General features: G+C 40.4%; 2 protein-coding genes across 7 annotated transcripts in view; both read left to right on the top strand.

The window, feature by feature from the left end:
• The window catches only part of LOC137267870 (neuralized-like protein 4), a 35,900-nt gene extending 31,484 nt beyond the window's left edge, over positions 1–4,416 (top strand). For all 6 annotated transcript variants that reach the window (XM_067802309.1, XM_067802312.1, XM_067802310.1 and 3 more), the window contains 5 exons: positions 3–110; positions 1,307–1,445; positions 2,268–2,383; positions 3,480–3,627; positions 4,129–4,416. In XM_067802309.1, the coding sequence (XP_067658410.1) occupies positions 3–110; positions 1,307–1,445; positions 2,268–2,383; positions 3,480–3,627; positions 4,129–4,333 (716 nt within the window). In that variant the 3' untranslated portion in view covers positions 4,334–4,416. The remainder of the gene's footprint in view (positions 1–2; positions 111–1,306; positions 1,446–2,267; positions 2,384–3,479; positions 3,628–4,128) is intronic.
• An 8,866-nt stretch (positions 4,417–13,282) lies between these two features.
• Positions 13,283–17,004, top strand: LOC137267893 (uncharacterized). Its single transcript, XM_067802338.1, has 3 exons — positions 13,283–13,371; positions 15,171–15,341; positions 16,730–17,004. Exons 1-3 carry the CDS (start codon positions 13,290–13,292, stop codon positions 16,915–16,917), a joined length of 441 nt encoding a protein of 146 aa, XP_067658439.1. The 5' UTR covers positions 13,283–13,289; the 3' UTR covers positions 16,918–17,004.
• The last annotated feature ends 1,661 nt before the right edge of the window (positions 17,005–18,665 follow it).

Below are 18,665 nucleotides of genomic sequence, written 5' to 3'. Positions count from 1 at the left end.
AGTGGTGAAGGAGAAGCAGGGAGGCAGGATGGTGTGTGACCTATCTGTCATGAGGAATTGTGAATATCAGAATCTTTGCTCAAGACTACGCACATCATTGGGCTTACCAGGTAACACAAACATACTCATTTATCCCCCACTGTTGTTATGTACAGACTTGTTTCCTTTCCTGTTGTATATTTGAAAACATACTGAAAGGCAAAAGAAACATCACTGGCTTGTTATTTACCCAGCCATAGCTGCTGTGTTCAGAAAACAAGTAAACGATTACCAATCAAGCTGGTAATTTACATCTGAATGCATGCGTAATGCACATCTGTGTTGATTTCAGTGTTGTGTTTCTAAGAACTCTTCCCTTTCCAGAAACAAACCATTTCTAACAATACTTCACTGGGCAAAACAGGTTATGTGACCTGTTCGGTGACTTTTGGTGTATTTTTTTAAATAAATAGGTTCAAATACTCCATTGATATGTCAGTTCTAATGTTATGTTGTTTCTTTTGCTTTTCAGTATATAATTATCAAAAGACTTTGCATGTCACATTGGCTCAGCTGATATGCTCTGACAGATTAACTTTATTAATATGGGAAGAATGGGTGGCTCTTCACGTCTTTCACAGAGCGTTTGTAAATGTGCTTTCATAGAAACATACAGAAGTCAAGTTCCACAGGTTTTCCAAAGTCTGATTGGTTACGACTAACTCCAGGAGGGATCGTTAGAGGCGACAAACAGGATGGGATGGTCAGGCTCACTGACTGTTTAGACACTTGTTATCGGTTCAAAATTGTGGAGATAGATGTCCATGCTATGATCTCTGGATTGTCTGGCCCAGACTTGATCTTTTACGGACTGCCACCATATAGCTGGAAATATTGAGTGCAGTGTGAAACTAAACTCACTCATGCTTTTCCTGAAAGAAACTGGTATAGAACTGATACCAGGAATGTGTCCAGGTTATGAGGGGAGAGAAAGTATTTGACTCTGTGACTTAGCTGATTGTGGAACATCATGCAGCACACACTTAATCATATCAAACTCTGTCTGAGAGATGAGTATAAATATTGCAGATAAATAAAAGAAACAAACTGTATCCTGCAACATATGTCATATTTGGGATTTCACTTTCTTACTAAAGTACAAATTTGTGTTACCTGACTCCGAGGGTGTGGGTTTGAATCTCTGATGGGACTCAACCCAAAAAGTACTAGAAATTATACTTCACCAGGAGAGTGAAATCCCAAATATGTTGCTTTGACCACTTTCTAAAAGGCATTGTCTAATCAAAACTGTATCCTGTTATTTCAGATGGGTATTTCGACATGCAGTACAATATGTGCTACTGTGAGACGTGTCATAAGATGAGGGGAGACGACTTCTACGTGCGGAGGGGGGATCCCCCAAGTGATTATGCCATACCTTTCGGCTGGTGTCGATTTGTGCTCAGGTGAGTGGGCTCTGCTCTCCACAACAAAATTTACAAACTCATCTGTCGAAATGGGAAGTTACATTTTGAAGTGTACAAGTTGTTAATGAGTCCTGTATCAATGATCAGAGAGGCCCAGTGGTTTCAGAATCTGAAATTGAACCTACAATCTTGTGCCTCTCATTTTTTAATGTCTGCCATGAATGGGTTTACACCTCAGATTTGATCTGTTGTTTGTGTCAAGACCATTGCATTGTTTTAAAAAATACAGCGTGTGAACTTGAATTGAAATACTCAGTTCAGACTTGTGAAAATCCAGAGAAACCAGTTGCTTTTTACAGTATTATTCCAGGCTCCAGATAACGGCTGTATCGGTGTATGTACAGATAAAAAATATGCACGGAGCAGTAGGAAAGAAATCAGAAAATGTACCAGATATGCACCACAGCAATGGTGTTACAGTCTTAGAATCATTTATCTTAAATTTTTTTATTTATCTGAAAAAATGTTGCTTTATTGTGTATTGACATGTTTACACTAGAATAGCAATGTTGTGATGCATATATGAAATGAAACACAAGATTACTTACATGTTGTTAAATGCCATTCAGTACTTTTCCCAGTACTCTTATATTGAAAAAAAATAAGGCATGCATACTCATGTTGAAAAATTATCTTCAGCCATGGTATTCTTATGTATTAGGTCTATGTAAAAATCACATTCAAAATCTTGATACCCTAAAGGCTGTGTAAACCTTTACAGTAAGAAGATCTGAATAACAAGGTCTCTCCCCAGAGAGAGCCAGTTAGATTTTGCATAACACTGGTATTTCCGTTTTGCAGAGCTCCCTGTAAAGCTCACTCACTGAATGTGTTTGAGAAGTGGCACGCTGCATACCACGGGACCAGGGTGGAGGTGGTGAGACGGATACTGGACTATGGTGACCTGTTACTGCCAGGTATGTCAGCTGTACTCCCCTTTCTCCTCTACACATGCACAACACATTGATAATACTCGACACTAAGTATTTAACTATGGTCACCTCTCTAATCCATACTTAACAGATACAAAACACTAACTGTAATCACCTTTCTACTCAACACGTGAATAGTAACAGGTTGTTAACAAATGTGTTATTGCATATTCTCTAGGATTTCCTAGTTGGCACACTGTGCCCCAAAGCTTATATGTTCCTCCCAACAATATCCCACCTTTGATGTCTTTGATTAATAAACAAGTGATTCAAGGTTGTGATTTACATCCAGAAAGGAATGTGTGAGTGTAGTTTTGTGAAGTCAGTTGACCTGACCTGAGCATAGTCACCTTTTGTGGCAAGCATGGGTTGCTGAAGATCTGTTCTATCTCGGATCTTCACAAGACCCAGAAAGGAAGACCATACATGTGAAATAAAAGTACTGTATCTGGATATGGGTCACAGCACACCACATAATCATTAACACAATGTATCGTATGGTTGCCTTGTTTTCAGACAAACATGGTATCTTTGGTAGAGTCACATTTTGCTCTGGTATCAAATTACCATATCTGTGCTTGCATACTTCATAAAATGTAAATTCCCATGAAGGTCAAGGTTAAAATGTATCTTCAGTAACCATACTTGTCGTAAGAGGCAACTAACAGCATCGGGTGGTCATGCTCGCTGACTTGGTTGACACATACCATCATATCCCATTTGCGCGGATCGATGGTCAAGGTCGAAGGTCAAGGTTAAAATGTATCTTCAGTAACCATGCTTGTAAGAGGCAACTAACAGCATCGGGTGGTCATGCTCACTGACTTGGTTGACACATACCATCATATCCCATTGATGCTCATGCTGTTGATCATTGGATTTTCTGGTTGTGATAAATGTCCACATTGTCAACAGCATTATTACATCCAACTGCAACTGAAATGCAAAGCACTGTTGTGGATACTTACATCAGATGAACAAAGTAAACAGGCATTGTTTCAGTGTACTCCAGTGTTTTTAAACAGATCCCTTTCATTAGGCAGCTGCATGCCAGAACAGTAACTGTATCTTTCATCCCCAGGTGACCCAGCAGGGGGGAAGAGCATCCTCATTCCACAGCCACAGGTGTTCACAGAGAAAGCCAAGCCAGACAGCTTTGGGGGCCAGCAGATCTTCTTCTCCCCTACAATACGATACGCAGGATCCTCCGAGTTTGCACCAAAACACAGGTAGGTATTCCAGATCTCACACTGGTATACCAGTCGTAAGAGGCATCTAATGGGATCAGGTGGTCAGGCTCACTGACTTGGTTGACACACGTCATCGGTACCCCATTGCGCAGATTGATGCTCATGTTGTTGATCACTGCATTGTCTGATCCAGACTCGATCATTTACAGACTGCTGCCATATGACTGGAATATTGCTGAGTGCGGTGTAAAACTAAACTCACTCACACACTCACTCATAACACTAACAGATTACATGTTGGCATACCAGATGCTACGTTGGCATACCAGGTGACAGGTAGGGACATCAGGTCAAAGATGGGACTATTGAAACACATTCCAGATATCCATACCAGATGCCATACCCCAAAGGGATAGATCACTGCACACAACAGGAATCACTGATTTGTCTGATCATCTTCATTAAGATGGAATATAGCAAAATGTGGCGTAAATTTCAAGCAAGAACTTAAATAATCTGTTTAACCATGTCCCATTTCAGATTTACTGACATCAAAACCAAGAAACTGTACCAGGCACGAGTTGCATTCCAGGTATGGGTGAAGCCAGGGTCGTACAAGGTGGGTCCACAAACCATAGAGGCCAGCGACCCCATCGATCCCAAGTTTAACAACAGCGAGCTGGAGTGGTCCACCAAGGAACGAGGCTCCACCATGTTGTATGCCCTGCTGCTGAGAGTGGAATGAACAAAGTGATGTGTGTGAGACCTTCAACTGTGGAAGTGTTTTCATCTTTATGGCTGTGAACCAAATAGGATCTGATGGTCTTTATTATATCTACTTACGTGAACATGTAGACTGTTTATATAGAGCTGGAACATTGATGGCTTGGTACAGTTCTTTCCCTTATACCTCAAACTCTCCGGATCATGTCTGGAACAAAGTGACGATCTGTGTGGTCAACAGAGTAGAGGATGGGGTTGTTTTCATATGTACTCCAATCAGGCTCCAAGACTTGTTCTGGGAGATCTTATGTGGTCTTGAGAAATATTAGTGAATCCATTCTTGAAGGATGTATTGAAGATGTTTAAAACAGATTGAGGAAACTGCCCAGGGTTCACATTGAAGCTTTACCAACCTGTTGAAGATCATATGTGGGATCAGCACTTAACATCAATAAGTCATCTTCACTAAGTCATCTCCTAGAGTGCACAATCTCCAAACACCAAGTGATTGCTTGCAGTGCTTAATCAGAATCTGATTATTATTACCCTGGATAACCCAAGCTGTCTTTAAGACTCTAGGAGGTTATAGTCACATGACTTAATCCAACTGGGTACCCATTTTCTGCTGAATGAACAGAGGCAATTTTGATCAAACTCACTGGCCTTACACATCTATTACTTGTACTTCAGTGTGGGGCAGAATGTCGTCTAGAAACCCTGGAGTCAAGCTACCAAACAGTTACTCATGGAAGGGCTGTCAGGGTGTGCCATGCTGGTAGAGATTCTAATGCCATGTTACAGATGCATCTTATATCCCAGGGTTTCATTCCACAAAGTAATTTTAGGGTGAGCATGATTCAACTACCATATGTTGACACAGACTGGGATCGTCAATTCTTCTACGATCACTGTGTAGAATGGAGCCCTGGTATGTTGGTCGCCTCATAACAGAGAACATCAGAGTCTGGACACTGGGCAAGTTTCCTTTGTGAGGATAATAATATTCAGGAACTGATCTGGAGTTACCTGGAACCTGGTGTTATCATAGTTCTTAACCATCATTATTCAAGCCTTCCGTCTGTACATCAAGGACCTCGGATCCCTTGTTTCATCTGTACATTGACCAATGATGATGTTATTACTGCAGCTGATCTTCCATCATCAGTATTTTCTGGAATTTCTTTATCATTTCAACCAAAAGTATCGAGCAAATCAAACATTTATATTGTTTTGTTTGGCGAAAAGAATAAGGCTGGTGTACTTGCAGGTTCAATGTTGTGATGTGATTGTGTGAGATGTACACCCGTATAGTCCTGGTGAATCCGTGAAAAGACGCATACCAAGACCACAGCTCAGAATCTTCAGTCTTGTGATACTCTGTTCTGAAGACTGCCATTTTGATAATTTTTGAACAATTTAAAGGCCAAGACCATTTTGTTTTCAGGTAATCACTGTGACTTACATTGGTATGAATGAAAAATAAGCATATTCCACTTCAGTGTTCCCTGTGGAAATGCTGAAGTTCAACTTGTACCACGATGCATCTTTACACACATATATATACTAGTATATTGTCTGTGAATTTTATGTGGTGCATTGCCACCTGTCAAGTTGCATTGTTGATATATGCGAGATGTGTTTATTTATTTTGTGTGATTGTCGATTGAAAGGTGTCTGAACTCATGGAACTACTTTCAGTGAAACTTACAGGTTTGTCAAAGGCCATGGAACCAAATAGTTAACTTGCAAAGATTTCTTGGTGGATAAGAGATAAGGGGGATTTTTTTTTATTCCTCTAATGTGTTCTTTGTTTTACGTGTCTATCATTGCTGTAATATGGAACCAGGAGGCTGTCAGATAGTTTCAACACTCACTTCCTTGCAACAGATGTGTGTCAAAGTCCTCCATATGCGAGCATGGAGGGACAGTTGGACTGAGTTGCGCCCCTTAACTAAGGCAGGATCCACTCTTGCTATGTTTGGGGTGTTGGAGGTAGCACTGTTGTTAAAGCATTTGTCTGTCACACCAATGTGTGAAGCTCATTTCTGGTGTTCCCTGAAGTGATATTGCTGAAATATTGCTAAAAGGGGCACAGAACCTTTCTCACTCTATGTTCGTATCTGTATCTTGCCCCAGTTATGGACATAGGTGTGTTAGCACCATCCAGTGTTCAAGGGTCAACCCAAAGTGGCATGTCAGCATCAGCAGACATGCCAGCATGTACCTGTTCAATACTGGTGCATGATAAACCCTCAGGTAACATGAATTACAAGTGAATCCTTGATCCCATGTGTGGATGAGGGAGACGTGTTCAGTCTTTCCAAAAAATGTTCAGGAATCCCTCTTCATGTTCAGCAATGGAACTCCAGGTGAGGACTTTGAGCCTTACTAAAAGTACGGCAAAATAAGTTGACACTTTAACCAATTTACAATTCTGTCGCTGACAACTGCCTGTGCAAAATGGATGCCTTTCAGCTGATAAAATGAGATAATTCCACACCCAGGTTTGAGTTTTATCAGCGGCCCCATGTCCATATTTTTTCCTTGTCAATACATCCCTTTTTGTGATCAGTGTCAAGTTGCAAGTCTTGTCTTTCATGGCCTTTAGCAATGGGCTTGACATGAGTACTTATAAATGAGTAATTTTCAAACATTAAGAAGTAAGAACAGTGCTTTCCTGAAAGGTATCAGAACTGGTAGAAGTTGGTTAGCTCCCCTTACAAATGTCAGGCAAGCTTATAATGTGGTGTTGTCAACGTTCACAATTTCATCAGCTCCTCTGAAACTTTCCTGACTGCTACTCAGTGCCCCACTAAGTTATAAAGAGCTATGTATCATGAATTATAAAGTCAGGGTTAAGTGACCTGTTGCAGCTGGTTCATCACTCAAGGGCAACTAAATGTAAGCAAAACGTTCTGGTTTGTCATTATTATGTATCCCACAAGGGGATGATGTGTTGAAATGTGTACGTTGGATGTGTTTTAAGTTTTGGATTACACTTGTAACTCAACATTAATGGAAAATATTGGAACTTGGTTTTCGATTTGATGGAATTCAGAGTTACTGGGATATTCAGCCCTAATGCCAGACCAATTTCTTGTACATATTTTTGTCCTTAAAAAGCCTAAGGCAGAAGGGTAAAAGTACAAGTTAAATGGCCAGTCAAAGTAATGTTCCTTCCAAATTTAGTTTTGGTAATCTATGGAATGTATATCAGATCTGTAAAACAAGAAATAAACTTGGTCTATCCTAAAAGAAGTTTAGATCGTAACTCCCAATTTCTCCTGTGTGTTGGGAAACTCATTGGCTGGTCGAATCCAAGACAGTTATTGCTTTGGCCTTTGAGGCAAGTGCTTGGCACCCGTAGAAATTTTTTCTTGTGGCTGGCCACTTGAGACATATAACTTTGTGACCCTTAGTAACCCCTACGCTGACTATTGTACTTCTACCAAGCTCTGAGATGCTACTGTCTTCTCTGATATCTCTTAATTTTAAATTTGGCATTCATGTTCCTTGCTATGAAGTTGTTTATGAATTAGTTTTGTGATATAATTTCAAACTTGGAGATTTAATCTTTGTGTGGATGTAATGACCATACAAAGTTCGAAGTTGTATTTTCATTCAATGATGTCCTAAACTCGTTTACAAAAATAATTTTCCTATGAAGAATCTTTTGAAATAATTTTCACTACTTGTTTCAGATATTTGTACAAAATTTTAGTCAATGTGTACTGATGTTGTAGATGAGCTACTTAACAGTGTAGCTCACGTGCTTGATGTAAGAGTAGGTCTTGTCGTTTCTATCCACTTTTTAAACTTCTTGAGTAAGACGTATTTGTAAACTTCTTGAAATGGACATACTTGTGATATTATCTTTCGAAGTAGAGATAAGAATATTTTGATAAATATGCCATGCTTGCACAAACCTTTCACTTCACATTGCTCACAGTCAGTGCCATCCATATTCAATGTTTTTGTACAACTTATCTATGATGTACTTCTGCGTGAGCAAAATCAGTGTTAGCCAGTATGTAAATATCAATGTTTGATATTGTGGAGAGGAAATGACTCACAAGTCACTATACTGATAGGAAGGATGTCGTTTGATGAAGTGCTGGTGTGTTTGTATTGAATTCTGTAAAGATATTATGTTTCCTGGGATAAGCTAATGGTGGATATGTTGTATCCATGTCCATTTAAGCGTCAGATCTGTTGCTATGGTTTCAGTGTTGTAAATTTGTAAGCAGTTCCTGATGTGTGTACAGCGAGAGCTGTTTGTACATAATACTCTATTATCAGGAATTTTATCAATTTCGTCACACATCTGTGTTTCCTGATCTTCTATCTGTTGACAGTATTTGTTTGGCATGAAGGGTTGCCTCTATTAGCCTATATGGAGTGCAACTGTCTCCACTCGTCTGTTCTCTGAGAACTGGTTTCTTTCTATACCCCTATGGAGGACGACAATATTTATGTTATGTTTTGTGGTTAAACTGCACAGCCTTGTCTTTGAATATATTCTATCGGCTCATATCATGTTATAACCTTATCATGTTATAACTCCCAGTAAGTATCCGTGGCTGTTTCTGTATATAACCCTTTTCCAAGGCTAGATGTTAAGGAAGAACAGGCCTGATGCTGTTTTATGTGTTTTACATTGGTAATCATCTCAAGCAGATTGGCAAGAGTCAGTGCTTCCTTACATTCACCCTTCCCAATGTCAGTTTATTGAATCAAATCAATTCTGAAGTGTACTATCAGTTTTCTATTAAACTTTGATTTTTCTATGACAGTAGTTTTTAAAGAAATGGCATATAATTTCCTTTTATTGTGGACTGTGATCATGTATACTGAATTTATTAGTATATTTGTATATGTTTTGAAGAAACCTCAACACTGTATCACTGCCATTTTAACAATATTTTTTCTCGATGAGTTTCTGAAAAGTGACTAAAACTGTGACAAGGTGATGGAGCAGGACCAAAGAGATGTTTCATAACAAAAAGGTTCCTGAATTGACATTCAGTGCAAAGCAATAGAATGAAGCACTGACATGGCCTTGCTAAAGACAGTTATATACACGACTGAGACGTGTGCTGAAAGTATAAACAGATCCTGTGTAACAGAGTTATCTCCCCTTGCTGAATTATCTCCCCATGCATATTTTCTCCAGTGATGGTTTTGCCTGTTGATTCACATTTAGATGATGTGAGACAATATGCCAAGGGTATTCTAAGTGTTCCTGTTTTGCTGCAGTATTTGTGTTTGTCAGTGTGTGTTGGCTTATGGTCACGCTGTGATATTTAGTTCATATACGTATGCTTGAACTTGTGTGGTTGAATGAATGGTTGCAGATCATAGTTATTAAATTATCATGACATACATGTGCAATGAACTCAAACATGTCAAAATATATGTTCAGATCAAGTGGAAATTTGCTGTGAAATTCAAGATATTTCTTCATGTATGAGATCATTTGAGCTTAATTTGTGAGTAATACATAGATGCTGATTATCAAAAAGATATGCAAAGATTTTCATTTTCGTACAGAAATATCTTCTTGTATTACTTAAAGTTATCAAACATTTATTTATCTTTAAAGAAAAGATGCCACTGTCTTAAAAGGAGTAGTTTCCAAGGGCCCTTTTCATGATGAGGCCATGCTAGACAGAGTTTGAAGGACGTCACGACCTGTCTTCATCAGAGTTCCCCATCTGTACTCCTCTTGAAGAACTTGTGCATCTATCACTGCGTTGTAATGTTAAAAATGGTTAAAATGTTCTCTCATCACGCAGTTGAACCTGGTATGATTCCCCCATGGGTACAACGTGTGAAGCCCATTTCTGGTGTCCCCAGCACCGATTTTGTTGTGATATTGCTAAAAAGCATGGTAAAACTGAACTCAATCACTCACATTGCCCCTGAAGTTAAATAAGGGAATTGAAGAAGAGCAGATTGCTGGTTTCTTCCAGTTGGTGTGCTTCTTGTTTTCTGTCATTCATGAGACTCCTTTCCTAACTGTATCAGAGAATGTGTTAAGTTCATTATAGAAAGTTGTCATTATAGAAGTTCCTCAGTAGCTTCAGTATTTCATTGTTCTTTTCCCCAGTCAAACATTGTAGGATGCAAAAGGCAAATCAAAATTTTGATACAGTGTTAGACACATTTCATATCCCAATGGTATATATACTACCAGACGCCTAACTCCCTTTCATCTGTACACCATATGATGGCTTGCTGTAACTGTGTTTATGAACAAAGGGATTATTTTCTTCAATTTGTAAAAAGGGTAAAGTCCAACAGTCGAAGACCAGTGTCAGCTGCTGACATCCACGGTATTCATGTGTTCAGGGTTAGACTCTTAACACATTGAAGTAACCTAACAGATGAAACCATACTCGTGTACCATTTTGTAATTTGCTGAAGGTATTTTCGCTAGAAAATTTCAAATTTGAGCTGAAATTGTGTTCTGATGTCCATTAAACATTTCACATTTTATTAAACATCTGTGAGACATAATTCTGCTCTCTGTCGTACTTCAGAATGATGAAGGTAAGAGTCGAAAGTGACATGGAGCAGTGATTTGGTTAGCCGCAAATAGATGTAGATTGCTGAAGTGTTAATTATTATCTTCAAACCAGCATTGAACCATCCCGCTCACAATATCAAAAGATTGTCTTAATATTGCAAGAATACATATTGTTAATGAACACACAGACTCGTTTCCAAAGAAAGGACCCTGTAAGACATACATGCTAGAGTACGAAAGTGACAGTGATGTGATAAGACGTATCGTCTTGGCAGTGATGTGTATGAGTGAAACTGTCTTCTGTTCTGCTTCCTGAAGGAGTGCTAGTAGCCAAGCATGTATGCAGATATTTGTTGAAATTATTTATGGAATAATATTGTCAGCAAAATAAACTGTCAGAAATTTGTTACACCTTCTTTTGTTCTTCTTCCCATGAGCTGGGTGACTTGAGTGAGTTCAGTTTTACACCCTAGTCAGCAATATTTCAGCTATGTGGCATCGGTCTGTAAATAATCGAGTCTGAACCAGGCAATCCAGTGGTCAACCGCATGAGCATCGATCTGAGCATCCCATTAGTCGCCTCTTGCGACAAGCATAGTTGCCTTTCATGGCAAGCATAGGTTGCTGGTGGCCTATGCTACCCCAGACCTTCACTGGCACCCATGGGCTGGCTTGACAAAGGAAATGGAATCGTGATTGTAGTATTTGTTGTTCATGGCAAGACTGGGCGGTGGGGTAGCCTAGTGGTTAAGGCATTCGCTCGTCATGCCGAAGACCTCAGTTCGAATTCCCACTTAGGATGTGTGAAACGAATTTGTAGTGTTCCCCGCAGTGATGTTGCTGGAATTTGCTAAAAGCGGCGTAAAACCAAACTCACTCAGTCATGACAAGGCACATTTCTATTACTAATAATATCAGATCAGCACAGACAGATTTCTCATGGTAAGGCGTTCTGAACAACCAGGTCTACTTGCAATTTTGAGAAGAGCGACACCGCAGAGTCCTCAACTTGATTCATCTTGCCTGAAACAGGAGGTTTTGTTTGCAGCCGAGGATGAGTGACGCCCTACCAGTGTGTGATTTTGTAAACATGATTTTGCATCAACATGTAAAACATGAAATCCCGATTATGTACATAGCTGGAACGATTCCATCGTTTTCAGTCGCTGACCTTTTCGGAAGGTCACCTATTCCGATCCTGAAAGAGTCAGACCGAATCCGCCTCGTGTACTCTTAATTTTGAGAAACATCACTTTGGTGAAAGATTTATAAGATCAAGTCTACTGACGCTTAAAAACACAATCAACGTATATCACAGCAGTACAAGATAAAACGTCTTGTCCGCCCTCCAGCAAGAGGCTCGAGCTGTCTGACAGCTCTGCAGGAGCAAGTTCAGGTAAGAGACAAGTATTAGAATATGACATTTATTACACGATGACACAACAGGTGCTGATTGAAATGTTGAAATAGCTTCTACGATAAGTCAAAATATTCCGAGCAGAGACTTGTCACCACGTGTTTGTATTGGTATGCACTTAAAGGAAAACTATTAACGACCAAATATGTAATGCTCGAATCGGTCAAACGTTGGTAGGTTCCAGCTCACATCCACAGGTCACATTCACCACGTAAAATCAAGAGCTCAGTGTCGTTTAATAATTATGAGTCAGTAAAAGGGAGAATGTTTTGTGTGAGAGTGAGTGAGTGAGTGAAAGTTTTACGCTGTTTTCATCAATATTCCAGCAATATCACGGCGGGAGACCTCAGGAATTGGCTTCACACGTTGTACTTAGGGGTCCGTTTCACAAAGCGACCGCAGCTCTACTACTGTCGTTAATCTATGTTAAAGTATGGGAGTGACGATCATCTTATCGCTGCGATCGCTTTGTGGGATGAGGCCAATGTGCGGAATCGAACCGGGTCTTCGCCAAGACGAGACGGTTTAACCATCAACCTACACACCCCTCAAAAGATCAGAACCGGTCTCAAATTATAATGAGTTAACAAAGAGAGGTCGGTTTTGCGAGATCAAGGCCGCGTTCCAGTTACAACAAGAAGTGAGTTTAGTTTTACGCCGCTTTCAGCAATATTCCAGCACTATCACGGTGGGGAACACCAGAACTGGCTTCACATATTGAACCCATGTGTGAAATCGAACCCGGATCTTCGGCGTGACGACCGAACGCTTTAACCACTAGGCTACCCCAAGGCCTCTGTTTTGCGAGACCAGGTACGCGTTCCAGACACAACAAGAAGAACGCCAATCGACTGTTTCATGTTCATGTGCATGCTCAGTGTCCGCCCGACATCCGGGGACAGAACATTGCTGGCAGTAATATATGTACATCCAATGTACAGATGACATGACCCGTCATGAGTGTCAAGTGACATGTCTAACTATATAAGGTATCACTTTCAGAATGAATGTAGTGCCGCCTCCCGTGGAACAATGGCCTACACGTGGAGTTTACTTACCGGCCTGGTCCTTATTGTTTGTGCACGTGGTGCTGAGTTTGGAGACAATGGAAATGGTGAGTGTGCTGACCAAGATGAATAATATTTCAAATACGGTTTGCAGTTACTTTTGAGTAGCCGTATGGTTAAAACGTTCGCTTGTCTCGCCACAGATTCGGATTTGTTTCTCTTCGTTTGTATGTTCTGTGTCCCCAAGCACAAGTTGTTGTTCGTTGGTTGTTTTTTAACGCTTTATACAGCAATACTCCAGCTACATAGCTGTGGTCTGTAAATAGTCGAGACAATCCAGTGATCAGCAGCATGAGCGTGTAATTACGCAAATGAGGAAGCGTGACAGGTGTCAGCCATGTCAGCGAGCCTAGCCTTCCGATGCCGTCAATCGCCTCTTACAAGCATGGGTTCCTGAAGATCAGTTCTAACACGGATCTTCAGTGGTTGCTGTATGTGGGATTTAGACTCACCGACATAATATGACTTGAATATTAGACGGACCTTACTCACACAGTTATTCAAAGTATATAGCATGGAAACACACGTGCAGTGGGTTCTTATGTTCCCAGATGTACAGATATATTCCACTCCAGCAGTTAGTAAGGGAGGTGACAAATTCAAATGGGGAAATCAGTGTAGTACAGTGGATGAATTATAACATAGAAGATCAGACACAGACACAATCAGTAGGTCATGTGGCCTTACCGTGTGCACTGGTGGAGGTCTGGACCCTTCGACCCTTCAGGCCTTAAACGTACGTAGAGGGTGACTTGCCCTAATTCATAGATAAAATTGGGAACTTTATCTGAGATTTTATTCGCGAATTGCTTGATAGGTTAAAGATCAATGGACGATGCAAAGTCTGCACAACGCATTGCCATCCTTCTCAGCCATACACTATTGCAGTACATCTGTACCATCTGATATGACGTTACTGTGTTATTAAAGTCTCTCCGGGGCTGCTCTGTGGCACACAGACAAAACGGTCCTTTGCGGTGTCACGGATCAATCAATCACTGCGAATCCTACTGCAGCTTGTATTCCAAAATCCTAACACGAGGACCCTCAAAGCGATAAGCACAACACATAAACGTAACATTCACCATGTTGTCCGTAAATACGTCGGATCTATCGGATTGTGAAAAAAAACAGCATGACTCATCACTAAAGAAGACATTCACCCACTGACGCCCTGTCCATCGCGATGCGTCGATTTTATCCTGGTGACGTTGAAACTGATGTTTTGCCATTTAAAGACCCGCGACTACTGCCAGGGATGGTACCAACCTTGGTGGGAGGGTTGTCATGATGTTGTTTTGTGCACATCGTAATGTTGGACAACGTGAACCGGTGACTCACACTCCCGTAGACGAGTAGTACTGTAACTTTTCAAAAAGATCAGACGGGGAGTTTGTTACACCTTGAAACTTGTGGCAATAAAATGAGGTTATTTGTGGCACTTCATAAAGAAATTTCTCACGAATACTCCGTATATCTTACAATAGTACATGTTACACCGGTGACATCTGGTTGGTAATGTGACTTCGAAACTTTTGTCGAGCGCACTGGCTGATTCAAACAAAAACATCAGTGAGAGATGTATTTACATACTGCAGTTGGATTAGCTTTTAATGTGATTAAGTCCTGTCTAAAAACATGTACTTCGTATACCGATTAAATAGGAAATGGACGTTGATGAGATTTTGAGACGGATATTGGACGTTCTTAACGCTATCAATACCGACGTGTCCGATACACATTAGAATACAGACTTTATAGAATAATGCTAACAATCATCAGTTCCCATCAGACCAACGTTTAGATCGTTTATTTCTCATAAGTTACCTTTCTGATAAATCTTCAGCTGTGAGCCTCAGGACAATCTACGATATCCTGTTTGGATTGAGGGCACAGATTCCATCACAGAACACCGGTCCTTGCTGTGCTGCCTGTTGCTTCATCCCGAATCTGCTGGAACGACAACGGTGCAAGAACAGAAGCTGCAATAACCCCAATACGCCGTGTCCCCTTCAAGGTACCGACAAATGAGATGATGCCAGGCTGTGAGTGAGTGAGGATTAGACCACTTTGGACAGTATTGTTGTGATAACACGGCTCATCAACTTAAACCAGGAGGAAAAACACAGGTTCCGTGAAAACAGGAGTACTGGGGATTCGTATCAATACAGAGTCCTGTTGTACACTCAATTAAATATTTCTCTTAATCTGGATTCCGTAATTTATTAATAAAATGTGACTCTCGCGGATTGTGTATGGTTCCTTTGCAGGATGTGTTCTAATTGTTGATTTATCGCTTCGGTGACTTACTGCATATCAAGGTAAACGTATCTGGATATGTGTTAAAGTCACAGAAACCACCAAGATCGTGCCCACCATGATAACATCAAAAACTGTTTGGTAATTTAGAGGAAAACTTCAGTTGTGTAACGTGTACCCTTAATATGCTGTGCCGAATGGACATGCCGCCATCCGGGTTTAGGGAGATTGCTCCACAACGACTTACGCTCGTGGTGGAGGTCATTTAAAGGACTGACACTGACTAGTCACTGGATTAAAGGGCAAAACGTGCCCTGCATATTCCATGCTTGACGGGAGTATATGGTAATCACATGGTTCTCAGTCATGCCACAGCAACGTACATGACTATTTTCATAAGAATGAATCAGAGTCATCGTTGCAATCTCATTGGGTGAATACGAAGTGAAATAGCATCAGAATCCTGACTGTAGAAGTAGTTGCATCCGAGCTGTGAAAACAGACCTTTCCTGGTTCCTACTGAGACGTAGATTTTGACTGGTTCCATTTCGGGTTTTGTTATGAAGGACGAGTAAGTGTAGATGGGTATGCTAGTGTCCACTAATGGCATTCATCGCCAATCTTCCCTTTCCGTAACCTCCTATACCTCTTGTCCCGGAATAGCACGAGTTGGTCACTGTTGCATTGTCAGCAGAGTGTGTTACGTAAATATCACTGATAACTGTTGTATTGTATGATGCTACTTAATGTCATGGTTGTGCATGATGGAGCATCGCATACCAGACATCCTTGTGTGACGTCACATAACGGCTGTATCCTAGACGACATGTTGTTAGTCAAGTTAGTCTCAACTCGTGAAGATCGGGCTAGAATTTGTGAGTGAGTGAGTGAGCGAGTGAGCTAATATTTAACGTCATCTAGAATTGCCGTAATGGGCGACTAACGGGATCGGGTAGTCAGGATAGCTGACTTGGCTGACACTTAGAATCGTATCCCAGTTGCGTAGATCGGTTCTCATGCATTTGATCACTGGATTGTCTAGTCCAGACTCGCCATATAGTTGAAATATTTCTGAGAGCAGCGTTAAACAGCAAACCAACCAACCAACCAACCAACAGTTTTCTGAGTAACTTCATTAACTTTCAGGCATGGCCTTCACGTGGACACCGAGGGAGGTCTATGAATTTGTGATTCGTGTGATGTCATCGCGCCCTGGCTTCATCAGTCGACCTGCTGACCACTGTAATCTGTGCTGCACGATAAAGGACCCTGTCCGGAGGCAACAGTGTAAAGACATGTACTGCAGCAATCCTAACACTGCCTGCGACAGTTAGACGACACTAGAAGCCACATAATTTTACACTCATATGTAGAGTGTGTACAGTTGTAAGTAGAGGTGTGCCGTTATAATTGCAGGTGTAAAGTTGTAAGTGGAGGTGTGCGGTTATAATTGCAGGTATAAAGTTGTAAATGGAGGTGTGCGGTTATAATTGCAGGTGTATAGTTTTAAATGGAGGTGTGCAGTCATAATTGCAGGAAGGGGTCGAAGTGACATTTATATTGCAAGCAATATTGATCTCCACCTCACTTCCAAGAGTGAAATTGTTATGTTATAAGCAATGTCGTGCAAAATCCTATTGTCCATCAATAAATTGCATATTTCACTACCAGTAGAAAGTAATGTTGCTTTTGTAAGTCGGTGAAAACAAACTTAAATAGCATTCATCCCAAGACAGGGCGCCGCCATTTTTGAAAATCGTGAAGTCAAATTTTGAATTAATGAGATTATGGTCAAGTTAGAAAATCAAAACTACTTTCTACTAGTAGTTAAATATGTATTTGAATCGTGACCAAAAGGAGTTTGCATGACACAACCTGTAACATAACATAAGCGAGGTCGGTGTCGAAGTGAAAATACTGCGCGATAACTTTCTGCACTTGCTAAATTTACTTGGTTTGTAACGTTCATTCACCAGTATGTAGACACTTGCCAATATACGTCTTTATACTTGGTCTCATAATCCTAATTACTTTATAATCATACTTGTATGCATTTTGAAACTTAATAAAAAGACGCGATCTGCGAATGTATAACAGGAATGTAATATGTACACATTTTATAGTTTGCCTATATGAATCATGATTCGCACGCACGCCCTTGTGTACATATCGTCTGCAATTATTACACTTCACGACGAAAACAATGATTCTGTTGAAAGCTACAACTTAATAAAAACAAAATGCAAATATTAAAATTAAAGTTACAGGAGCAATGTCAGGCTATTACCTTGTTCGAGGAATGTATCCATCATTATACCTGTTATAAGTTCATTAACTGAGCATCAAGTGAACAATGACAAATAACGTGTAGATTTATACCACCTAACACGCCTAATGGCGGTGTGCATTTATAATTACAGGTGAATAGTTTAACCGCAGGTGTATAGTTTGGATGGATAATTTTAACTTGATTTGTGCAGTTAAAATCGGAGGTGTGTAGCTGTACCTGAAGTTATGCAGTTATAGTGATTGCCTGACAAAAGTCCCACAAGACAGAAGCCCCACAGACAAAAGCCCCAGCAGACATAGGCCCCACAGCTAAAAACACACATGAGACAGAAGCCTCACACTATGTTTTCTCAAGGTGGAGGAGCTTGGTCTTATGATCTTTGGGATTAATTAAGACACTTAAGAAGTGTCAAGTAATGTTTGTTTTGTTTTTTCAATGATTGTCTTGGGGAGGAAGGATCAATTAAAGGAATTAGTGTTAACAGGATCTGCTCAATGTCTTGACTTTAAACTCAAGATTACCTATAAGAACAAAGAAGGCCCGTGACAAACATGCTAAGAGACTCCAAAACCTGTGTGTGGACTAATGTAAAATAATGTAAAAAATGATCCTGAATTTCTTAAGGATGTTGGACACGCTGTTAGATTCGGATAATTAATAGAATAATTACAGCTGTATGATGTGCTGTGGATTATTGATGTAAATAAATCTTGGTGAATCTAAATTTTCTCGTATATATAGATATTGTGGGACGTTTGTCTGACAGGTGTAGGGCTTCTGTCTGCTGGGCCT

Source organism: Haliotis asinina, chromosome 16, assembly GCF_037392515.1.
Source record: "Haliotis asinina isolate JCU_RB_2024 chromosome 16, JCU_Hal_asi_v2, whole genome shotgun sequence".
NCBI lineage: Eukaryota > Metazoa > Mollusca > Gastropoda > Lepetellida > Haliotidae > Haliotis > Haliotis asinina.
The sequence above is the reverse complement of the archived record's forward strand: the minus strand, read 5'-3'. Positions and strand labels throughout refer to the sequence as shown.

What these genes read in the sequence shown, in the direction of transcription:
- LOC137267893 (XM_067802338.1), top strand. Translation starts at nt 13,290, where the DNA reads ATGGCCTACACGTGGAGTTTACTTACCGGCCTGGTCCTTATTGTTTGT. An exon ending in GTTTGGAGACAATGGAAATG is followed by an intron (nt 13,372 to 15,170) that starts GTGAGTGTGCTG and finishes ATAAATCTTCAG; the next exon opens with CTGTGAGCCTCAGGACAATC. An exon ending in TACGCCGTGTCCCCTTCAAG is followed by an intron (nt 15,342 to 16,729) that starts GTACCGACAAAT and finishes ATTAACTTTCAG; the next exon opens with GCATGGCCTTCACGTGGACA.